Source organism: Haliotis rubra, unplaced genomic scaffold (genome assembly GCF_003918875.1).
Source record: "Haliotis rubra isolate DU_JTF1 unplaced genomic scaffold, ASM391887v1 Scf628, whole genome shotgun sequence".
Lineage (NCBI taxonomy): Eukaryota > Metazoa > Mollusca > Gastropoda > Lepetellida > Haliotidae > Haliotis > Haliotis rubra.
The window spans coordinates 585,152-611,302 of record NW_025767333.1 but is presented as its reverse complement, the minus strand read 5'-3'; the positions used below and the strand labels follow the sequence as shown (position 1 = coordinate 611,302).

The window sequence follows — 26,151 nt, the reverse complement described above, 5'->3', positions numbered from 1 at the left end:
AGTGCCGAAATTATCTCTACTTAAATCAGTAAATGTAAAAATTTCACAAAGATGTTACATATTAATATTCCCAATTCCTTTACAGGTACTAATGTCCAATATTACTCAATAGGTATTACAAATTTTGAATAAAGAAAGAATATAGAAAATTATTTTTGATTGAACATGGGAGAATGAAGGTGCAAAGGTGCAGCGCAACCTGTAGTGGAGCTTAGATCTAGAGTGTCATTAGCAACCAGTGATCTTATTTTGTTAACAGTTATTGTGAAATATCTGCAATTAATTTATCATCCCTTGTGGTGTAATTTATTTGTTCCAAAATAAAGAGAAAGCTGGAATCAAATGTATGTGTGTGTCTTTTTGTGGATACAGTTTGGAGGCCTGGTTGGACAGACATCTAAGCCGGTGTTGTTTGCTCTGTCAAGTTGTGTCCCTTTTGTGTGCCAGAATCATGTGACCAGGTAACTTTGGCCAGACATTTAATCCACTGCAAATTGCTGTGCAGAGTTGTGTCCCGTTTTGTGTGGCAGGATCATGTGACCACATTATGTTAATGTGGACCTACTGTGAGCAGAAGAATTTGAAAGAATATGACATGTCATTTTCTAGCCTGGTGTCATTATCCTCCTGTCCAGGCATTATGTTGGACAAGAGTCTGTCCACAGTGTCTGAGTAAGGAGGTATTCATGTTAAACTGTGACATGGCATCTCAGTGAGCTGGCACAGTCCATTAGTTCATATTTCTATAAGAGGAGACAATACAGACGGCAGCACATGCATACATGCACGTGCACCCACCCACTCCACACACCCACCCCACACACACACACACACACTTGCACTTGCACTTGCAAGCATGCACATGTCTGCACACATGCACATTTTTTACTCTGGTTGTAAATTTGTATGGACATGGTGTGGGGTCCCAACAGGTCCAGACAAAATCATTCCCTGTGGAATTTGTCAAGGAAGCTGGTCCTTACAATCACATTAACTCCTTTCCTGACACTAACCCTTCCATTAACCCCTCACAGTAACCCCTTCCATTAACCCACCCCTCCCACTAACCTCTTGCATTAACCCCTCACACTAACCCCTTCAATTGACCCCTCACACTAATCTCTTCCATTAACCCGTCACACTAACCGCTTCCATTAACCACCCCTCACACTAACCTCTTGCATTAACCCCTGCAATAACCTCTTCCATTAACTCCTCACACTAACCCCTTCCATTTACTCCTCCACTCTAACCTCTTCCATTAACGATCCCTCACACCAACCCCTTCAATTAAAACCCCTCACACTAACCTCTTGCATTAACTGCACCACCCTCACACTGATCTCTTTCATTAACCCCTGCAACAACCCCTTCCATTAACCTCCTCACACTAACCCTCCACCCTCACACTAACCTCTTGCATCAGCCCCTGCAATAACCTCTTCCATTAACCCCCTCACACTAACCCCTTCCATTAACCACCCCTCACACTAACCCCTTCTATTAACCCCTCACACTAACCTCTTTCATTAACCCCTGCACTAGCCCTTCCATTAAGCCCTCACACTAACCTAGTCCATTAAACCCTCACACTAACCTCTTCCATTAACCCCTCACACTACCCTTCTATTAACCCCTCACACTAACCCCTTCCATTAACTCCTAACACTAACCCCTTCCATTAACCCCTCACACTAACCCTTCCATTAACCAAACCCTCACACTAACCCTTCTATTAACCCCTCACACTAACCCCTTTCATTAACCCCTGCAATAACCCTTCCATTAAGCCCTCACACTAACCAAGTCCATTAAGCCCCTCACACTAACCTTGTCCGTTAACCCCTCCACTCACCTCTTGCATTAACCTGCAATAACCTCTTCCCATTAACTCCTCACACTAACCCTTCCATTAACCACCCCTCACACTAACCCCTTCCATTAACCCGACCCTCTACACTAACCCTTCTATTAACCCCTCACACTAACCCTTTCAACCCTGCAATGGCCCTTAATTAACCCCTCACATTAACCCCTTCCATTAACCCCTCAAACTAACCGTTTCATTACACTAACACATATCTCTCCTCCATTAGTCCACTTTTATATATATTAGTACCTTTAATATCCCTGTTTTGTTCATACTGGAGACAACACATCAAATCAAGTTCAAGAATTTATGTAAGTTGTCCCTAGATAGTTCAGTATATAGATACACAAGTTGCACTCCTTAACCCGATGCTGCTGCTGTTGTGGCTGCCTGTTGCCTGATTTCAAGGATGTACAGGATGGTGAAGACCTGAAACACAGAGGGCAAGAACACGTGAGTGTTATAGCTACCGCGGTCAGGAACACCTGAATGTTATGGCTACCGCGTTCGGGAACACCTGAATGTTATGGCTACTGCGGTCGGGAACACCTGAATGTTATGGCTACCTCGGTCAAGGAACACCTGAATCTTAAAGGGAACACCTGAATGTTATGGCTACCGCGGTCAAGGAACACCTAGAGTGTTATGGCTACCTCGGTCAGGGAACACCTGAGATGTTATGGCTACCACGGTTGGGAACACCTGAATGTTATGGCTACCGCGGTCGGGAACACCTGAGATGTTATAGCCAGCGCGGTCAGCAACACCTGAATGTTATGGCTATCGCGGTCAGGGAACACCTGAATGTTATGGCTACCTCGGTCGGGAACACCTAGATGTTATGGCTACTGCGGTCAGGGGAACACCTGAATGTTATGCCTACCGCGGTCAGGGAACACCTGAATGTTATGGGAACACCTGAATGTTATGGCTACCGCGGTCAGGGAACACCTGAATGTTATGGCTACCTCGGTCGGGAACACCTGAACGTTATGGCTACTGCGGTCAGGAACACCTGAATGTTATGGCTACCGCTGTCGGGAACACGTGTTATGGCTACATCGGTCAGGGAACGTGTGAGTGTTATGGCTACCTTGGCGGGAACACTTGAGTGTTATGGCTACTTCGGGCAGGAACATGTGAGGTGTTATGGCTACCTCGGTCGGGAACGTGTGAGTGTTATGGCTACCTTGGCGGGAACACGTAGAGTGTTATGGTTTACCTCGGGCAGGAACATGTGACTTTTATGGCTACCTCGGTGGGAACACGTGTTATGGCTACCGCGGTCAGGAACACCTGAATGTTATGGCTACCTTGGGCGGGAACACGTGAGTGTTATGGCTACCTCGGGCATGTGAGTGTTAAGGCTACATCGGGCGAGAACACCCGAGTGTTATGGTAACTTGGGGAAGAAAATAAAAGTGTCCGCATGATTACCTGGGGTGTGAACATGTGAGTGTCATGGTTACCTGGGATGTGAAGATGTGAGTGTCATGGTTACCTGGGATGTGAACATGTGAGTGTCGTGCTTACCTTTGATGTGAACATGTGAGTGTCATGCTTACCTGGGGTGTGAACATGTGAGTGTCATGCTTACGTGGGATGTGAACGTTTGAGTGTCATGGTTACCTGTGATGTGAACATGTGAGTGTCATGCTTACCTGGGGTGTGAACATGTGAGTGTCATGGTTACCTGGGATGTGAACATGTGAGTGTCATGGTTACCTGGGATGTGAACATGTGAGTGTTATATGGTTACCTGGGGTGTGTGACATGTGAGTGTCATGCTTACCTGGGATGTGAACATGTGAGTGTCCTGCTTACCTGGGATGTGAACATGTGAGTGTCATGCTTACCTGGGATGTGAACATGTGAGTGTCATGGTTACCTGGGATGTGAACATGTGAGTGTCATGCTTACCTGGGGTGTGAACATGTGAGTGTCATGGTTACCTGGGATGTGAACATGTGAGTGTCATGCTTACCTGGGATGTGAACATGTGAGTGTCATGGTTACCTGGGATGTGAACATGTGAGTGTCATGCTTACCTGGGATGTGAACATGTGAGTGTCATGGTTACCTGGGATGTGAACATGTGAGTGTCATGCTTACCTGAGGTGTGAACATGTGAGTGTCATGGTTACCTGGGATGTGAACATGTAGGTGTGATGGTTACCTGGGATGTGAACATGTGACGTCATCCTTACCTATACCGGGTGTGAACATGTGAGTGTCATGCTTACCTGGGATGTGAACATGTGAGTGTCATGGTTACCTGGGATGTGAACATGTGAGTGTCATGGTTACCTGGGATGTGAACATGTGAGTGTCATGCTTACCTGGGGTGGAAACATGTGAGCGTCATGCTTACCTGGGGTGTGAAGATGTGAGAGTCTTGGTTACCTGGGATGTGAACATGTGAGTGTCATGCTTACCTGGGTTGTGAACATGTGAGTGTCGGGATGTGAACATGTGAGTGTCATGGTTACCTGGGATGTGAACATGTGAGTGTCATGGTTACCTGGGGTGTGAACATGTGAGTGTCATGGTTACCTGGGATGTGAACATGTGAGTGTCATGGTTACCTGGGTTGTGAACATGTGAGTGTCGGGATGTGAACATGTGAGTGTCATGGTTACCTGGGATGTGAACATGTGAGTGTCATGGATTACATGGGGTTGTGAACATGTGAGTGTCATGGTTACCTGGGATGTAAACATGTGAGTGCCATGGTTACCTGGGGTGGGAACATGTGAGTGTCATGCTTACCTGGGGTGTGAACATGTGAGTGTCATGGTTACCTGGGATGTGAACATGTGAGTGTCATGGTTACCTGGGAAGTGAACATGTGAGTGTCATGGTTACATGGGGTGTGAACATGTGAGTGTCATGGTTACCTGGGGTGTGAACATGTGAGTGTCATGGTTACCTGGGTTGTGAACATGTGAGTGTCGGGATGTGAACATGTGAGTGTCATGGTTACCTGGGTTGTGAACATGTGAGTGTCATGGTTACCTGGGATGTGAACATGTGAGTGTCATGCTTACCTGGGATGTGAACATGTGAGTGTCTTGGTTACCTGGGATGTGAACATGTGAGAGTCATGCTTACCTGGGATGTGAACATGTGAGTGTCCTGCTTACCTGGGATGTGAACATGTGAGTGTCATGCTTACCTGGAGTGGGAACATGTGAGTGTCATGCTTACCTGGGGTGTGAACATGTGAGTGTCATGGTTACCTGGGATGTGAACATGTGAGTGTCATGGTTACCTGGGTTGTGAACATGTGAGAGTCGGGATGTGAACATGTGAGTGTCATGGTTACCTGGGGTGTGAACATGTGAGTGTCATGCTTACCTGGGGTGTGAACATGTGAGTGTCATGGTTACCTGGGATGTGAACATGTGAGTGTCATGGTTACCTTGGATGTGAACATGTGAGTGTCATGCTTACCTGGGATGTGAACATGTGAGTGTCATGGTTACCTGGGATGTGAACATGTGAGTGTCATGCTTACCTGAGGTGTGAACATGTGAGTGTCATGTTTACCTGGGATGTGAACATGTGAGTGTCATGCTTACCTGGGATGTGAACATGTGAGTGTCATGGTTACCTGGGATGTGAACATGTGAGTGTCATGCTTACCTGGGATGTGAACATGTGAGTGTCATGGTTACCTGGGATGTGAACATGTGAGTGTCATGCTTACCTGAGGTGTGAACATGTGAGTGTCATGGTTACCTGGGATGTGAACATGTGAGTGTCATGGTTACCTGGGATGTGAACATGTGAACGTCATCCTTACCTGGGGTGTGAACATGTGAGTGTCATGGTTACCTGGGATGTGAACATGTGAGTGTCATGGTTACCTGGGATGTGAACATGTGAGTGTCATGCTTACCTGGGATGTGAACATGTGAGTGTCATGCTTACCTGGGGTGGAAACATGTGAGCGTCATGCTTACCTGGGGTGTGAAGATGTGAGAGTCTTGGTTACCTGGGATGTGAACATGTGAGTGTCATGCTTACCTGGGTTGTGAACATGTGAGTGTCTGGGATGTGAACATGTGAGTGTCATGGTTACCTGGGATGTGAACATGTGAGTGTCATGGTTACCTGGGGTGTGAACATGTGAGTGTCATGGTTACCTGGGATGTGAACATGTGAGTGTCATGGTTACCTGGGTTGTGAACATGTGAGTGTCGGGATGTGAACATGTGAGTGTCATGGTTACCTGGGATGTGAACATGTGAGTGTCATGGTTACCTGGGTTGTGAACATGTGAGTGTCATGGTTACCTGGGATGTAAACATGTGAGTGCCATGGTTACCTGGGGTGGGAACATGTGAGTGTCATGCTTACCTGGGGTGTGAACATGTGAGTGTCATGGTTACCTAAGATGTGAACATGTGAGTGTCATGGTTACCTGGGGAAGTGAACATGTGAGAGGTGTCATGAAGGTTACATGGGGTGTGAACATGTGAGTGTCCGCTGGTTACCTGAGGTGTGAACATGTGAGTGTCATGGTTACCTGGGTTGTGAACATGTGAGTGTCGGGATGTGAACATGTGAGTGTCATGGTTACCTGGGTTGTGAACATGTGAGTGTCATGGTTACCTGGGATGTGAACATGTGAGTGTCATGTGGGATTTACCTGAGGATGTGAACATGTGAGTGTCTTGGTTACCTGGGATGTGAACATGTGAGAGTCATGCTTACCTGGGATGTGAACATGTGAGTGTCCTGCTTACCTGGGATGTGAACATGTGAGTGTCGTGGTTACCTGGAGTGGGAACATGTGAGTGTTATGCTTAACTGGGGTGTGAACATGTGAGTGTCATGGTTACCTGGGATGTGAACATGTGAGTGTCATGGTTACCTTTGTTGTGAACATGTGAGAGTCGGGATGTGAACATGTGAGTGTCATGGTTACCTGGGGTGTGAACATGTGAGAGTGTCATGGTTACCTGGGGGTGTGAACATGTGAGTGTCATGGTTACCTGGGATGTGAACATGTGAGGTGTCATGGTTACCTTGGATGTGAACATGTTCCTAGAATATGACATGTCATGCTTACCTGGGATGTGAACATGTGAGTGTCATGGTTACCTGGGGTGTGAACATGTGAGTGTCTTGCTTACCTGGGTTGTGAACATGTGAGTGTCGGGATGTGAAGATGTGAGTGTCATGGTTACCTGGGATGTGAACATGTGAGTGTCATGGTTACCTGGGATGTGAACATGTGAGTGTCATGCTTACCTGGGATGTGAACATGTGAGTGTCATGCTTACCTGGGATGTGAACATGTGAGTGTCATGCTTACCTGGGATGTGAACATGTGAGTGTCATGGTTACCTGGGATGTAAACATGTGAGTGTCATGGTTACCTGGGGTGGGAACATGTGAGTGTCATGATTACCTGGAGTGTGAACATGTGAGTGTCATGGTTACCAGGCATGTGAACATGTGAGTGTCATGGGGTTACCTAACATAAGTGTGAACATGTAGAGGTGGGATGTGAACATGTGAGTGTCATGGTTGTTACCTGGGATGTGAACATGTGAGTATCATGGTTACCTAGATGTGAACATGTGAGTGTCATGCTTACCTAGGATGTGAACATGTGAAGTGTCATGGTTACCTTGGATGTGAACATGTAGGTGTCATGGTTACCTGGGATGTGAACATGTGAGTGTCATGTTTATCTGGGATGTGAACATGTGAGTGTCATGGTTACCTTGGATGTGAACATGTGAGTGTCATGGTTACTAAGGATGTGAACATGTGAGTGTCATAGTTATCTGGGATGTGAACATGTATGAGTGTCAGGGTTTACCTGGTTTGTGAACATGTGAGTGTCTGGGATGTGAACATGTAGAGTGTCATGGTTTACCTAGGGGTTTGTGAACATGTGAGTGTCATTAGTTTACCTGGGATATGAACATGTAGGAGTTGTAATGGTTACCTGGGTGTGTGAACATGTGAGTGTCATGGTTACCAGGGATGTGAACATGTAGGGATGTCATGGATTTACGTCTGGGGGTGTGAACATGTGAGTGTCATGAATTCTGGGGTGTGAACGTGTGAGTGTCATACTTTACCTGGGATGCTTGAACATGTGAGTATCAGATACCTGGGGATGTGAACATGTGAGTGTCATGGTTACTGGGATGTGAACATGTGAGTGTCATGCTTACACTGGCTGTGAACATGTGAGTGGTCATGCTTACCTGTGATGTGAACATGTGAGTGTCATGGTTACCTGGGATGTGAACATGTGGAGTGTCATGCTTACCTGGGATGTGAACATGTGAGTGTCATGCTTACCTGGGATGTGAACATGTGAGTGTCATGGTTACCAGGGATGTGAACATGTGAGTGTCATGGTTACCTGGGATGTTAACATGTGAGTGTCATGCCAATTACCTGGGATGTGAACATGTGAGCGTGATGGTTACCTGGGGTGTGAACATGTGAGTGTCATGGTTACCTGGAGTTGTGAACATGTGAGTGTCATGGTTACCTGGGATGTGAACATGTGAGTGTCATGGTTACCTGGGTTGTGAAACATGTGAGTGTCATGCGTTACCTGGGATGTAAACATGTGAGTGCCATGGTTACCTGGGGGTGGGAACATGTGAGTGTCATGCTTTACCTGGGGTGTGAACATGTGAGTGTCATGGTTACCTGAGGTGTGAACATGAGGAGTGTCATGCTTACCTGGGATGTGAACATGAGTGTCATGATTTACCTGGGATGTGAACACGTGAGTGTCATGGTTGTCTGGGATATTAACATACGTGAGAGTGTCATGCTTACCTGGGTTGTGAACATGTGAGTGTCATGGTTACCTGGGGAAGTGAACATGTGAGTGTCATGGTTACATGGGGTGTGAACATGTGAGTGTCATGGATTTACCTGGGGTGTGAACATGTGAGCGTCATGCCTTACCTGGAATGTGAACATGTGAGTGTCGGACGTGGATGAACATGTGAGGTGTGATGGTTACCTGGGATGTGAACATGTGAGTGTGTGTGGTTACCTGGGGTGTGAACATGTGAGTGTCATGGTTACCTGGGATGTGAACAGTGTCATGAGATGTCATGAGCAGTTATTTACCTGGGGTGTGAACATGTGAGTGTCATGGATACCTGGGATGTGAACATGTGAGTGTCATGGTTACCTGGGGTGTGAACATGTGAGTGTCATGGTTACCTGGGTTGTGAACATGTGAGTGTCATGGTTACCTGGGATGTAAACATGTGAGTGCCATGGTTACCTGGGGTGGGAACATGTGAGTGTCATGCTTACCTGGGGTGTGAACATGTGAGTGTCATGGTTACCTGAGATGTGAACATGTGAGTGTCATGCTTACCTGGGATGTGAACATGTGAGTGTCATGCTTACCTGGGATGTGAACATGTGAGTGTCATGGTTTCCTGGGATATGAACATGTGAATGTCATGTTTTCCTGGGTTGTGAACATGTGAGTGTCATGGTTACCTGGGAAGTGAACATGTGAGTGTCATGGTTACATGGGGTGTGAACATGTGAGTGTCATGGTTACCTGGGGTGTGAACATGTGAGTGTCATGGTTACCTGGGTTGTGAACATGTGAGTGTCGGGATGTGAACATGTGAGTGTCATGGTTACCTGGGTTGTGAACATGTGAGTGTCATGGTTACCTGGGATGTGAACATGTGAGTGTCATGGTTACCTGGGATGTGAACATGTGAGTGTCATGGTTACCTGGGATGTGAACATGTGAGTGTCATGCTTACCTGGGATGTGAACATGTGAGTGTCATGCTTACCTGGGGTGTGAACATGTGAGTGTCATGGTTACCTGGGATGTGAACATGTGAGTGTCATGGTTACCTGGGTTGTGAACATGTGAGTGTCATGGTTACCTGGGATGTGAACATGTGAGTGTCATGGTTACCTGGGATGTGAACATGTGAGTGTCATGGTTACCTGGGGAACATGTGTCATGCTTACATGTGTGAACATGTGAGTGTCATGCTTTACCTGGGATGTGAACATGTGAGTGTCATGCTTACCTGGGATGTGAACATGTGAGTGTCATGGTTACCTGGGATGTGAACATGTGAGTGTCATGGTTACCTGGGATGTGAACATGTGAGTGTCATGGTTACCTGGGGTGTGAACATGTGAGTGTCATGGTTACCTGGGATGTGAACATGTGAGTGTCATGGTTACCTGGGGTGTGAACATGTGAGTGTCATGGTTACCTGGGATGTGAACATGTGAGTGTCATGGTTACCTGGGCTGTGAACATGTGAGTGTCATGGTTAACTGGGATGTGAACATGTGAGTGTCATGCTTACCTGGGGTGTGAACATGTGAGTGTCATGGTTACTTGGGATGTGAACATGTGAGTGTCATGGTTACCTGGGATGTGAACATGTGAGTGTCATGCTTACCTGGGTTGTGAACATGTGAGTGTCATGCTTACCTGGGATGTGAACATGTGAGTGTCATGGTTACCTGGGATGTGAACATGTGAGTGTGATGGTTACCTGGGGTGTGAACATGTGAGTGTCATGGTTACCTGGGGTGGGAACATGTGAGTGTCATGCTTACCTGGGGAGTGAACATGTGAGTGTCGGGATGTGAACATGTGAGGGTCATGGTTACCTGGGATGTGAACATGTGAGTTTCATGTTTACCTGGGGTGTTAATATGTGAGTGTCATGGTTACCAGGGATGTGAACATGTGAGTGTCATGCTTACCTGGGGTGTGAACATGTGAGTGTCATGCTTACCTGGGATGTGAACATGTGAGTGTCATGCTTACCTGGGATGTGAACACGTGAGTGTCATGGTTACCTGAGATGTGAACATGTGAGTGTCATGCTTACCTCGGGAGTGAACATGTGAGTGTCATGGTTACCTGGGATGTGAACATGTGAGTGTCATGGTTACCTGGGATGTGAACATGTGAGTGTCATGGTTACCTGGGATGTGAACATGTGAGTGTCATGGTTACCTGGGATGTGAACATGTGAGTGTCATGGTTACCTGGGATGTGAACATGTGAGTGTCATGGTTACCTGGGATGTGAACATGTGAGTGTCATGGTTACCTGGGATGTGAACATGTGAGTGTCATGGTTACCTGGGGTGTGAACATGTGAGTGTCATGGTTACCTGGGATGTGAACATGTGAGTGTCATGGTTACCTGGGATGTGAACATGTGAGTGTCATGCTTACCTGGGTTGTGAACATGTGAGTGTCATGCTTACCTGGAGTGGGAACATGTGAGTGTCATGGTTACCTGGGATGTGAACATGTGAGTGTGATGGTTACCTGGGGTGTGAACATGTGAGTGTCATGCTTACCTGGGGTGGGAACATGTGAGTGTCATGCTTACCTGGGGAGTGAACATGTGAGTGTCATGGTTACCTGGGATGTGAACATGTGAGTGTCATGGTTACCTGGGATGTGAACATGTGAGTGTCATGGTTACCTGGGATGTGAACATGTGAGTGTCATGGTTACCTGGGATGTGAACATGTGAGTGTCATGGTTACCTGGGATGTGAACATGTGAGTGTCATGGTTACCTGGGATGTGAACATGTGAGTGTCATGGTTACCTGGGATGTGAACATGTGAGTGTCATGCTTTTGGGTTGTGAACATGTGGGTGTTGGGATGTGAACATGTGAGTGTCATGGTTACCTGGGATGTGAACATGTGAGTGTCATGCTTACCTGGGTTGTGAAGATGTGAGTGTCGGGATGTGAACATGTGAGTGTCATGGTTACCTGGGATGTGAACATGTGAGTGTCATGGTTACCTGGGATGTGAACATGTGAGTGTCATGGTTACCTGGGATGTGAACATGTGAGTGTCATGGTTACCTGGGATGTGAACATGTGAGTGTCATGCTTACCTGGGATGTGAAGATGTGAGTGTCATGGTTACCTGGGATGTGAACATGTTTGTCATGCTTACCTGGGATGTGAACATGTGAGTGTCATGGTTACCTGGGATGTGAACATGTGAGTGTCATGGTTACCTGGGTTGTGAACATGTGAGTGTCATGGTTACCTGGGGTGAACATGTGAGTGTCATGGTTACCTGGGATGTGAACATGTGAGTGTCTATCTTTTGCTTACCTGGGGGTGTGAACATGTGTGTCATGGTTACCTGGGATGTGAACATGTGAGTGTCATGGTTACCTGGGGTGTGAACATGTGAGTGTCATGCTTACCTGGGGTGTGAAGATGTGAGTGTCATGGTTACCTGGGATGTGAAGATGTTTGTCATGCTTACCTGGGATGTGAACATGTGAATGTCATGATTACCTGGGGTGGGAACATGTGAGTGTCATGGTTACCTGGGTTGTGAACATGTGAGTGTCATGGTTACCTGGGGTGTGAACATGTGAGTGTCATGGTTACCTGGGATGTGAACATGTGAGTGTCTTTTTTTACCTGGGGTGTGAACATGTGTGTCATGGTTACCTGGGGTGTGAACATGTGAGTGTCATGGTTACCTGGAGTGTGAACATGTGAGTGTCATGGTTACTTGTATCTGGAGCATGTAAGAGGTTTCAGGTACATCATGCTGTAAATCTTCACAAAACACTCACCTCAGTGAAATATTTAGTGAATTCGCTCTTCTCAACCGTGCCATCATCTGAAACATTTTGTCATGTTTGAGATTCGACAACCTGATCACTCTTGAAATACACTGAAAACCTCCACGTACTAAGCTGTGTTAACCAGGATGCCGTTGTACAAAGCCGTCTTAGCGCTAAGGTGATCGTAACTCCCATACCTTAACATAGACTTAGGACTGGCGTAGCGCTAAGATTGCTTTCTACAACCGCACCCTGAACGTCAAATTTTTGAGAATCTGAGGTTCTCTCAACTTGATAGCAAATTTCATGATATGATTCCTTCTTCTTTTAATTTGTGTCGCTAAAACCTCAGAACCCAGTTGATTATGCTGTGCCATACAAACCAGTGGTTGATATAGTGAGCAAGGTCCCACACAGTCAACGTAATCCCCGAGCCTCTCTGAGTACTGTGGACCGATACATCGTTGATATTTTACACCTATGAAAACTACAAACCATCAAGGAAGATTCTCAAGGCGTCTTCTCAAAATATATCCATCCATATCCCTCGATAAAATTAAATTAAATCGAAGATATTATAGCTATCACTGCAACTTTTACGTACAGTTTTGGTCAATCTTCTTGAAGTAAAGGTCAAGGTCAGAGTCCGTAATTCCACCGTCCCCGTCCATATCGAGTTCCAAGAAGAGGCCCTTAGCGATGACAGAAAGTGACTTCTGGTTTCCGCTGAACTTGTCCACGAACTCTTCCTCAGTCACATTCTTATCGCCTGCAAAGACAAGACTTCATATTTAGAAAGTAGTGATGGCTTGCCCAACCATTTTACCAACAATCATGTGTAAGCCCGGGCTTTTTTTGCAATGGTAGCTACGCCCTTGGTCGAAGGGGATAATGTTTGATTGTTTGTTTGTTGTTTTACGCCGCAGCTCCATGTCGATGGTCCATCAAAAGCACATCATGAGCATTCTGATACGATGACAGCAAGTCATCGAGAGGGTCCACTCAAGCAGCTGAGTGTCCTCTAACAACAAGCAATTGGGGTACATTATCCTCAGGGTCGGAGCCATGATTTATGTTACCAGGGGCCCCTTTCACGAAGCAACCTTTACAAAGGTTGACCTTAACTCCCATTCTTTAACACAGCTCAAGGTTACCTTAGTGAGGGGGCATAGGGGTATTTTGGTTCAGATTCTTCCAAAAGCACCAAATTTGGCACAGAGGTAGCTTAAGACATACTAAGCTTATTTCTGACGGGCGCCAAGATGGCCGCCCCCATATTGGACAAAAAACAAAATGGCGGCCATCCCGATTTAAGAAAAATTTTAGTCATAAATTGTCATAAATTGTACATAATCATGTTGTATATCAAATGAAACACAAAAAAAGAGCTTTACAGTGATATATAAATAAAATTTGTTTGAATGATATTAAAGAAGTTAGATGAAAATTAAGATCTAGAGGGTGGACCAAAAACATCAAAATGTCAATAAACAAACGAAGAAATACAAAATATATCCTCTTTCTTTTTCTAAGAACATGTTTTTTTATAGTTTCTTATCGATTTATGTAGAAAATGCCATTTTAGAAAAAAAATATAATATGGTTCACTACACAGAATGTGGATAATCTTGACAGCAAAGCACAAGGAAATTTCTCACAAGATGAATTTCATGGCTATGCACTCAGTGTGACCAATCATCTATCAAATGAGAATATGGGAGTAAAGCATGCTCCGATAAAACAGGATCCAATGGACACAACCCCTCCAAAGTTGCCGGACTTTTATACGATTCAACAACCGGTAGAACTCTCTGAGACAGATGTCTATGCTCCAAAAATCTACTACAAACCAAGTCCGACCAAGTCACCTTGTAGAAGATTCAATGGATAAGGATCAGGCATGGCTTACACTCGTCTCAGATGTATTGAACAAGGGTCCAGTAGAAGAGGGTGATATCATCACCTGGGTAGGGTACAACTTGTCTCTTGCAAGTGACAGATCTGTGAAACCTCCAGCAGAGATTTGGTATATATTCTTTCTTCCCGGATAAAGCAGCATCTGCATCTTCTATGAAACATGCTATGGATTTGTCTGTGCGGGTTCTTAAACCCGGGCCAGACCACAGTACTTGGAGCAGATCAGCCACTATATGCCATTATAAAAACTCCTCCAATGGCAGTTCCCAGATGCTTACGGAGAAGACAAGCTTGTTTCTATGATGGGTGCATTGCACATCGAAGACAAGATGCATCTAATGATAGGAAGCTGCTACATGACTCAGGGTGGGCAACGGTACTAACTCAAGCAGAGATCCTCACATCTGGTCGAGCTAAGTCAACCCTCCATGAGCATCACATCAAGCGCACAAGATATGCCCACCAGGTTTCCCTCATATCGCTGAATATCCTCAAGCGGAATGCATACTCTGAATATTGCAAAAGGGTGTCATGGGTCCACCGGAATCTTTCAACATGTGGGATCAACGTTCTCAAAGTTTTGCACAGTTCAAATACTAGAACTGCTCATGGCTCCTTTTGTGAGGTCCTTGAGGGAAGGAGACTTCCAACTTTATGTACAATCATGTGACAAACTTTGTGATTGGTTTCACGCATTGGACCACACAAGCTATGCACGTTGGCTTCCAGTACATGTACGTGACATGGTTGAACTTAGCAAGAATCAACCTGAGATACTTGATGAATTTATGAAGGGCAGTCTTACGGCCAAGGACCAAGCCCACGAACAGTCCCTCCAGGAACACAGTGGAGCAACTGGTCTTTATGACAATCCTGAAGCACTTACCCTTTATATGCTTGCAGGATCAGACTGTATGCAGATTGTAAAGGAGTTTGAATCAACACATGACCTTTCACCCCAGGCAACAGCTCATCATGAGGAAGGACATCATTTACAAGACAAATTTCAAAAAGACCCTTGTTGCTCTGGATACCCAAACTGTCATGGAGCCGTCCGTCGTGAACAGTCTGTTACAAATCTCTGAAGCTGGCAAAGCCCTGCATGCAGATTATGTCAAGAGAGACTGGTGAAGATATCTGTGCCTGTAACAGATCCAATCAAAAGAAATAACATGCTGACCTTTGCAAATCGACCTGACCCAAGGAGAAAAGGACCTAAGGATGTTGGTATTCAGAAACAAAACATGATATTGGTGACACAGCTCTTCCTTTCTTTGCAGTCCCGCCCAGATGCAGACTTGGCCGACTTTTCATGTATGAAAATCAAAAAGGAACCACCAAGCCTAGTTGACAGAGGGTCATTGAGATTTGGAACAAAGTCAGACATACTGGACTGTATCAAAGCACCAACTGGCCGTACAACTGCTCCAAAACTAGCAACAGTCGTGGTTTTGGATATGGCAGCAGTCATCCACATGCTGCGCTCAACAGTAGAAAAACCATTCTCTGACTATGTGTCCCTTCAAGTCATTCCATATCTTGAGGCCCAGATGAAGAATGGAGCCCAACGGATTGATGCGGTATGGGATAACTACCCAGAGAGTTTTAATTTTAAAGGCCTGCGATTGGTTCAAGAACAAGAGTTGGTGATGGCAGCACCCTGATACCAAAACATGAATGGAACAGTGGTTTCCTCAAGAATGAGGAGAACAAAAGGAATTCTTCTCATTCATCAGCAGTCAGATCTCCAAAACGGATATGGATGGAAAGCTCCTCCTGAATACCCCACTGTGAAAATGTGCTTTCATACCGACAGTGTGACCTGGGTACACTACAGCCATGCAACCATACCGAGGCTGACACAAGAATCATCCTACATCTCCGACATGCTGCAGAGCATGGCCACACATCAGCCTATGTTCGCACTGTTGACAGCGATGTTGTGATTTTGGCAATAAGGGTCTTTGAGACCTTAGGCCTAACAGAGCTCTGGATCGGATTTGGAACTGGTAAAAAGTGCAAAGACATCCCAACCCATGATATGTACTCTCATCTTGGTACATCAAAGTCCTTGGCATTACCCCTCTTCCACAGTCTTACTGGCTGTGACACAACTTCACATATTCTTGGATGTGGAAAGAAAATCTGCATGGACAACCTGGACAAGTCTACCTGACCTGACAGACACACTAGTGGCTCTCACACAGGATCCTGAACACTTCGTGACTGAGTCGAGACACATTCAACAGATTGAAAGATTTGTTGTACTGATGTGCAGCAGAAGTTGTGGAGTAGGGCGCGTGAATGAAGCAAGGCATCGCCTTTTCACTACTGGAAGCAGGTCATTGGAAAAATTCCTGCCTACTCAAGCTGCGTTGTTTCAACATGTGACACGATCTATTCTGCAGACGAGTTTCTTTTGGGAGCAGGCAACCATTGCTTACCAGGAAATCCCTGACTTCAGTGATTGGGGTTAGCAGAAAGACGACAGCCATAACTGGCAACCTCTATGGACCACCCTCAGTGATGCTTCAGCAGCATGTTCTATCCTCCTACACTGCAGTTGCAAAAAGGGCTGTGTGGGAAGGTGTAAATGCAACAGTGCTGGTGTACGATGTACAGTCCTCTGCCAATGCGAAGGAGGATGCACAAATACTGACAGTAACTAGGTAAAATAGTTACTATATCTATCACTGACAGTCATGTGCAAGTACAATATATACATTCTGTGTATACTATTGTTATTTCTGGTGTACTCTGATTCACTACTGACTGGATATTTTTTAGAGGAAAAACATCTTAGGATTAAAACATAAATATTATTTCTACATAATTCCATTTCAAGTCACTTACAATATGATACCTCTTAAAACCGAACACTGAATTCACTATTTCCAAAGTGAAAATATCTTCAAATTCCAAGTATTGTATGAATTTTGATGGGTTTTGTATCATATTTTGAAGTTTTCGGTTAGCTCTTTAAATTTTATATTGGTAATAACTTTTGTCACACTAGTTACATATACAACCGTAGGAAAAAAATATTCTTAAATCGGGGTGGCGGCCATTTTGTTTTTTGTCCAATATGGCCGCCACAGGGGGCCGCCATCTTGGCGCCCGTCTGGAATCGAATTAGTATGCCTTAAGCTACCTCTGTGGCAAATTTGGTGCTTTTGGAAGAATCTGAACCAAATGCCCTGAAAATAGCCCTAAGCTCCCTGACTATAGTGACTTACGATCACTTTAGTGCTTTGTGAAAGGAGGCCATGGAAGCAATAGGCTTTCGTAACAGCGCCGGCAAACCCTGAACGAGGTTCAACAGATTCATGGCATATTTGAGGAACGCAGCTCTGCAGTGCACCTTAGGTGCATGAGTAACCGAGACTTTCATTGTCCAATATGTTTGCGAACCCCCCGGGTTTTGTGTAGAGACAAGGAATTGAAGGATAATCAGATCAAGTGGTTTAGTCTTACCGTCGGAATCGTAGTCGGTGAAGAGTGAGACCATGTCTGCCTTGTCGAATTGCCCATCCTTATTTGTGTCGGCACTAAGGAAGAGTGCTTCGACTTGGGCTTTGACGGTGGCCTTGAACTTGGCAACAGCATCGCTAGTGGCATCGCTGGAAACAACGTAATTCTCTATGATATTCTTAACACGAAGCTGGGTTGAATGCTGCTTAATGCCGCAGTCAGCACTTTTACAGTTGGGTGGTGTGTGAGTATGGTTTTACGCCTATTTGAGCGATATTCCAGTGACCTCCAGAAATGGATTTCACATAATGTACCCATATGTGTGTCTTCAGCGTGATTTAAGTGTTCGAAATACGCATTATGTCTGAAAGCGCTCGTAAAATCTCCAAATCGGCACCATCCGATGATCCTTACTTCCATACCTGAACATAGACTTACGACAGTCTTAATAAGTTATTTCGTAAAATCACCCAGATGACGTAATCATGAATAATGATGACGTCATATAGTATTTTCTCAGAACATGAAACAATACGACGTCACATTGCTTCATATGACACAGAATTGAGAACCGCTCAAATTGCAACTGTCGGAAGGTTATACACAAATTTTATAAATAAGACGTGACCATGATGTGATTTCATCATCATCCAGAGGTGGAATATATTTTATATCAATTGAGGTGGAATTATCTTATCTAATCGTGAGCGTTAATATCGTTAATGTGACTTCATGGATGGAGCTCAAAATGTCAACACTCACCCAGCTGCGAAAGCAGAGGCCACAACAGCAAATAGGACAATAAGCACTTTCATGACGAACCTGAAAAATGATATGTGATAAGCACTGTGGTAGAAGCCTGTAGGATTCGTCGTGCATACTGTTGGCGACGTTTTAGAGAATAAACTACGATTATTTTGTACAAAGAAAACTAATTCTATAAGCCTTTTAATACTTCTAATTATGTAATACATTATTGATTCAAGAGAACTGACTTGGTTGACACATGTCATCAGATCCAAATTATGCAGATCGTTGCTTATGCTGTTGATCACTTGATTGTCTGGTCCAGCCTAGATTATTTACAGACCGCCGCCATATGGCTAGAATATTGCTGACTTTAACGTTTAACAACAAACAATAACAACAAAAATCAGCAACCTGGAAAAGTGTAATTAATGATTTTCACTCTTCAAAAAAAAGAAGAAAAAAAAGAAATGCATAGATGATTTTGAGAATATAAAAGACAAACGTTGTGTTTAGTTTTGTCATTCGTTTTTGCCTGGAAAAGAGAAATCATCATGCCACGAGTGCCGCCAATCGAAACACTGCCATAGGCCGCCTTGAAGCTGGGGAGTCGCAGTCAGCAGTTGCTGACATCAAAGCACCATATCTCGCCTTTGGGATCGTTTCCTGCAGACCGATTTCAAAGCACTTGTTTAGTGCAACACTATGCTCCTTCTAATCCTTGCAAACACGTCGTGCAGCGTGCTCTGTCGAACAGCGAGCTCTGACAAACGGACACCTGGAAATCGTGGAAATCTCAAAACGAGGCTCTCACGGTAGTTTGGCGGTCTGGTACGGACTTGATGTTATACCAATCACATTGTGCTTTACTGAACTACACTGAATAACAGGTGTAACCAGTGTGCCAGATGCATTGTGAATCATTTTACGACCTCATCAAACAGGGTCAGTCTGTGACATCTTAGTTAAGGTCATGCTGCCTACACCTCGCCATAAAATATAGAAATACGAAGTTATTAAAGTTTGAAATTAAAATTCATTTGTAAATACCATTTTCTTATGAAACCAGGAATTGGAATTCAGTGTAACCATAGTTATTTGTGATGTCTATTTTCAATTTCACACGAGAAAATTCGGATCGGCTGAAAAGTAGGTCATTGTCTGAATAGATTAATGAGACTCATGTTTCGGTTTGATCTTAACCCTATAGACTGACTGACTGACTGAGTTTGGTTTTACGCCGCTTTTAGCAATATTCCAGCAACATCACGGCGGGGGACACCAGAAATGGGCTTAACACATTGTACCCATGTGGGGAATCGAACCCGGGTCTTCGGCGTGACGAGCCAACGCTTTAACCACTAGGCTACCCCACCGCCCCTAACCCTATAGACGTGTACGTCAACGTCAAAACACGCCTCAGACGCTCCCACAACTGGCCATCGCATTACAGCCAGAGTGGTGAAGAATTCCGCAAGAGCGACTTCGTCGACTTATCCAGTCTGTGCCGAGACGGTGCCGAGCAATAATTGCTGCCAATGGTAACCATGCAAAGTATTGACTTTGACGCCATGTTGTGGACTCGAGTCAACATAAACAGAACAATAAAGACTGCTGTTGTGTTGGCGAACTCTTTGTCTATATACGCGTGAATTTTCACCTTTTTTATTCCCCTTATACTAACGCAATACATTCTTCTAATAAAGGCTTATGCGTTTCTTTTTTTGAAGAGTGTATCTGATATATTTGCATGACTGACTGACTGACTGAGTTTGGTTTAACGCCACTTTTAGCAATATTCCAGCAACATCACGGCGGGGGACACCAGAAATGGGTTTCACACATTGTGCCCATGTGGGGAATCGAACCCGGGTCTTCGGCGTGACGAGCCAACGCTTTAACCACTAGGCTACCCCACCGCCCCCTATATTTGCATGAAGTAGCCGTGACAATAAAGATATATTTTCGTAATGCGTCTTCATGTTTTAAGACATTCAAAATGTCTCTGAAAGACCCGAGTAAGTGTGTAATACACGCGGGTAGTTCCATTGCTATAATTATTTAATCGCCAATTTATTTTCACAAATGAAATATTATAACGCTATATTATTATAACACGGTAAATCTTGCGTACTTGTTCTAAACTCAGCGCCCTGGGGAGTATACTAACCATGCAGCCAATGGGGCGAGGGTAACAGTTTTGCACAGTTGTGTGCCAATGTGGGAGATATCAGAAGGCGGCGTGTGTGATGTAAGTGTTATGTTAATAATGTACAAAACGCTGAAGGCCACAACTGAGTCCAATCTCACCAAGCCATCAGTGAATATAAACCATATTTACATGGAAACAAAGACACTATCAACAACATCTGTATTTTATCTTTCATATGGCGCCAGATCAAAGTGTGGATTCAAACATCGGAAATTCGAAGCACCTGTGCCATTTCCTGATCCACAGGTTTAGCCTGTATCGTCCGTGAACCAACCGTTTAAGAAGGTATTCTCTTGAACAATATATTGAACCCAGAAATTGGGATCGTTATCAAAACGTTACTAGGCTGATCTGTTGTTACTAGGCTAATTCGTGTGAGTGAGTGAGTTAAGTTTTACACCACACTCAGCAATATTCCAGCCATATGACGTCGATCTGTAAATAATCGAGTCTGGACCAGACAATCCAGTGATCAACATCATGAGCATCGATCGCGATCGTGGTGAACCAAATCAACGAGTCTGACAACCCGATCCGTTAGTCGCCTCTTACGACAAGCATGGGTTACTAAAGAACAATTCTAACCCGGTCCTCACGGGTTTGATTGGCGTGACCTTGTCAAACTTCCGTTATACCAGTATCGAATTCATCTTTATTTTGTATCATTCGTAGCTGCCATCGGTGGTGTAAGCTATATTTAGCCCCACAGTTTATATAGTTGTCTGTAGCAGCATGTGGTCACTGGTCACGAAAAGAAGAAACCAGTCTTTCCTCTTAATCCTAAGCGTCCAGACTTGGTTATTTACAAACCGCCGCCATATAGCTTGAATATTGCTAAGTGCAGCGTAAAACTAAACTCTCTCACTCACTCTTAATCCTAAGCAGAGACAATTTACAGTGATTTCTTGTATCTGTGTTTGTACACAGTTAATATTGTTAAGTGTCCTCTTCAAAATCGGGGGTGGTGGGGTAGCCTAGTGGTTAAAGCGTTGGCTCGTCACGCCGAAGACCCGGGCTCGAATCCCCACATGAGTAAAATGTGTGAAGCCCATTTCTGGTGTCCCCAGCCGTGATGTTGCTGGAATATTGCTCAAAGTGGCGTAAAACAAAAATCAGTCAGTCAGTCTTCAAAATCGGAACATTAACAAGTATATGTATACACAAAAGAATTCAGTGTGAAACCTACAAAACCACCGAAATGCTATTAATTAACAATTGTATGATTAAATTAATTATGTTTACAGATCAATTCAAATAGCTGCATTGTAAGTTAAAACAACAGTTCGCAATATTGTGTCAGTAGAACATTCTTTGGCAGTACCATTATAATGGTAGTACAAAATACAGAAGCACTGGACCAGGTAGTCAAGAATAATAATAGTCATCACGCAGAGCGGAACTTCCGAAACAGGCTTAGACTGGATATCCTGGGTGAAACAATGGCCTTCCCTGGATATCCTGGGTACACCGATGACCTTCCCTGGATATCCTGGGTAAACCGATGACCTTCCCTGGATATCCTGGGTAAACCGATGACCTTCCCTGGATATCCTGGGTAAAATGATGACTTCTCTGGATATATATGGGTAAAACAATGACCTTCCCTGGATATCCTAGGTAAAAACAATGACCTTTCCTGGATATCCTGGATAGGTAAAAAACAATGACCTTTCCTGGATATCCTGAGTAAAACAATGACCATCCCTGGATATCCTGGGTAAAACAATGACCATCCCTGGATATCCTGGGTAAAATAGTGAGTGAGTGAGAGTTTAGTTTTACGCCGCACTCCAGCAATATTCCAGCTAAATGGCGGCGGTCTGTAAATAATCGAGTCTGGACCAGACAATCCAGTGATCAACGGCATGAACATCGATCTGCGCAAATGGGAACCGATGACATGTGTCAATCATGCGAGCGAGCCTGACCACCCGATCCCGTTAGTCGCCTTTTACGACAAGCATGGGTTACTGAAGATTCATTCTAACCCAGATCTTCACAGGTCGGTAAAACAATGACCTTTCCATAACAACTGATTATGATGTGACGAGATGAGAGAAACACTCCTACAGTCTAAAAACATTCTGGAAGATTTTATGGAATGCTGGATTAGTCTGTAGCTTTTCTAGAAGATTTAAGATCACTCTTGACTCCAAAAGCATTCATATATAGTAACTGTCACACAACTAGTTACATTAGATAGCAGTACATTTCTGACAACTAATTATTGCTAGTACATAATGTCATCAACTTCTACTGAATCTTACCAGAAACGATGTAATACAATTGTGTTTGATAATAAATTAAATTGTAATATTACACAATTTCCTGTACATATAACGGTGCATACACATTCAAGGAGGGTTGTCTTACCTGGGAGTGTTGTTAACAGACTGGGAATCCAGGTGACTTTGCAGGTGCTATATAGATAATGTAAGTGCACGTGGCAAAAACATGACGTCATTGAAAAAGTATATGCTGATAAGAACTGGCATGAGTGGAGTGTTGAGACGTCAGTGATGGCCCACGTCTGCACGTCTGATGCAGGAAACCGAACACGTCCATTCTGAACTCCTCGACAGAGATGTCGGTTACGGGTCCCCAAGTTGTGTACGTCTGATGCAGTCAAAAACCGAACACGTCCATTCGGAACTCCTCGGCCGAGACGTCGGTTACGGGTCAACGGCATGCAATCAGAAACCGAACAATTCCATTCGGAACCCCTCGTCTGTGTCCGCTACATAATAACTTGGGTACAAAGTTGTTGTGACTTTGATTTTGCTGCAAACGTGCTGTACATTTCATTTTGCTTAAACTCTTATAAGGCTTATCAAAGCATAAGCTGATAAAAACGACAAGAACTTCTCCTTTATCATAAGCAATCTACTTGAAGGAAAGGGCCAAAATACGGTTCCAACTATATCATAAGTACGTATAGGGTTCCAACTACATCATAAGTAGGTATAGGGTTCCAACTATATTATTATCCTAAGTACGTATAGGGTTCCAACTACATCATAAGTACGTATAGTGTTCCAACTATATCATAAGTACGTATAGGGTTCCAACTACATCATAAGTACGTATAGGGTTCCAACTACATCATAAGTACGTATAGGGTTCCAACTATATCATAAGTACGTATAGGGTTCCAACTATATCATAAGTACGTATAGGGTTCCAACTACATCATAAGTACGTATAGGGTTCCAACTACATCATAAGTACGTATAGGGTCCCAACTACATCATAAGTACGTATAGGGCTCCAACTATATCATAAGTACGTATAGGGTCCCAACTACATCATAAGTACGTATAGGGTCCCAACTACATCATAAGTACGTATAGGGTTCCAACTACATCATAAGTACGTATAGGGTTCCAACTATATCATAAGTACGTATAGGGTTCCAACTACATCATAGGTACGTATAGGGTTCCAACTATATCATAGGTACGTATAGGGTTCCAACTATATCATAAGTACGTATATGGTTCCAACTATATCATAAGTACGTATAGGGCTCCAACTATATCATAAGTACGTATAGGGTCCCAACTACATCATAAGTACGTATAGGGTCCCAACTACATCATAAGTACGTATAGGGCTCCAACTATATCATAAGTACGTATAGGGTTCCAACTACATCATAGGTAGGTATTGGGTTCCAACTACATCATAAGTACGTATAGGGTTCCAACTATATCATAAGTACGTATAAGGTTCCAACTACATCATAGGTACGTATAGGGTTTCAACTACATAATAAGTACGTATAGGGTTCCAACTACATTATAAGTGGATCAATACTATCCGTTAGAGAAAAGGTAAGCGTATCCTGCACATCAATGGGACCCGACAAAACACGCAGAGGAAATCCTCTTCACAAGACATACAAACATGTCGTGTAAGCTGCAGCGGACATCAATGTGTGTCATTGCGTCAAACTTGGAAATGCCGTCATTACGTCTAAAAAAACTTTGATAGCTTTGCCGAAGCAATGATTAAATAACTTCCGAGAAAGGGTTGTAGGACTCTTTTGGAAATCTTTGTGGAAAGAACATGGTCGATTGTACCAAAACAGTTCTGAAATGTAGACACAGAAGGTGGGAGCTCACAGAATATTGCTCGACTCTTTGAAAGTTGCAGTTCTTTGGTCAGATTTTGTCGCTCTGAATCTTCATGCACTGAAACGTGAAACAGATCACGTGGTTTCGCTGGCTTCTTGTTTGTTGGTTGTTTAACGCAGCACTGAGCAAGATTCTAGCTATATGGCGACGAGGACCCGGGTTCGAGTCCCCACAAGGGTATAAAGTGTGAAACCATTTCTCGTGTCCCCCGCCGTGATATTACTGGACTAGTGGTAAAGGTGGCGTAAAACTAAACTCACTCACTCACTCACGGTGAGTCCTAGTCGGACGTTCCTCGTAATATCAACCGCAGTTTTGTCTGATACAGACATTATTATGTGATATCCGTGTTTGGCGGCGTATGTCTATATGTGTAGATGTCTAATTCTACACAAACAGTGTCTCTGTCACAACTAAACGTCGAGAACAAGACCTCAGTGGGTACCAAATGCTGCATAGTGTGATGAAAAGGCATGTGCAAGTCGCATACACGTGTAAAACGCACGGCACGGTGGGGTAGCCTAGTGGTTAAGTATTCGCTCATCACGCCGAAGACCGGGTTCAATTCACACATATGTACAATGTGTGAAGCCCATACAAAGATCACGACAGAAATATTCGATTAAACAGTTAGTTGTAACGTTCAAGGAGATGTGTAGCCATGACAGAATAAGAGCTGATTTGAGTATACCCACCAACCATTCCAGATAAACTATAGTTATATGCAAAGAGTTGAGTGGTTTTACGCCGCTTTTAGCAATATTCCAGCAATCCCAGGGCAGGGGACACCATAAATGGGCTTCACACATTGTGCCTGTGGGGAATAGAACCCGGGTCTTCGGCGTGACGAGCCAACGCTTTTACCACTCGGCTACCCCACCACCCCTATATGAAAAAGAAATAAAGTGTTCTTACTTGTCTTGATCCCAGTCACAATACAAAGGAAATACTGCAGAACAACATGCAAACTTATAGATAACGATAAGATGATCCCAGAATAATTGTTATCTATTGGAAGCGTGCGTATTATACTTCTATGAGCCAAGGTTGTGTCAGTTTTGTCTCAGAGTTTGGTATTAGTTTACAAAGTAGTACTAGCTGATCTCCTAATACCAGTAGAGATTTTTGTAGACTCTGATAAGCGGTTTATACCAGAGATACAACATATACTCTCCCAAAAAGAAACTTAG

General features: G+C 44.2%; 1 protein-coding gene and 1 long non-coding RNA gene across 2 annotated transcripts; both read right to left on the bottom strand.

The window, feature by feature from the left end:
• Positions 1-2,165: 2,165 nt before the first annotated feature.
• LOC124256439 lies at positions 2,166-25,938 on the bottom strand. The gene is made up of 6 exons (XM_046690436.1): positions 25,877-25,938; positions 18,629-18,688; positions 17,870-18,015; positions 13,083-13,247; positions 12,488-12,534; positions 2,166-2,299 (listed from the first exon to the last, which is right to left on the bottom strand). The coding sequence occupies exons 2-6, from the start codon at positions 18,679-18,681 to the stop codon at positions 2,231-2,233; spliced, it is 480 nt and encodes a 159-aa protein (XP_046546392.1). The 5' UTR covers positions 18,682-18,688; positions 25,877-25,938; the 3' UTR covers positions 2,166-2,230.
• On the bottom strand, positions 8,015-9,522 carry LOC124256443. The gene is made up of 2 exons (XR_006892914.1): positions 9,470-9,522; positions 8,015-8,132 (listed from the first exon to the last, which is right to left on the bottom strand). It is a non-coding gene; the product is annotated as an uncharacterized LOC124256443 (long non-coding RNA).
• Positions 25,939-26,151: the final 213 nt, after the last annotated feature.

Coding starts and splice junctions, on each gene's coding strand:
- LOC124256439 (XM_046690436.1), bottom strand. CDS start 18,681: ATGAAAGTGCTTATTGTCCTATTTGCTGTTGTGGCCTCTGCTTTCGCA. Junction 18,016..18,628: donor GCCTCTGCTTTCGCAGCTGG/GTGAGTGTTGAC, acceptor CGTTGTTTCCAG/CGATGCCACTAGCGATGCTG. Junction 2,300..12,487: donor TCACTAAATATTTCACTGAG/GTGAGTGTTTTG, acceptor TCTGTGTTTCAG/GTCTTCACCATCCTGTACAT.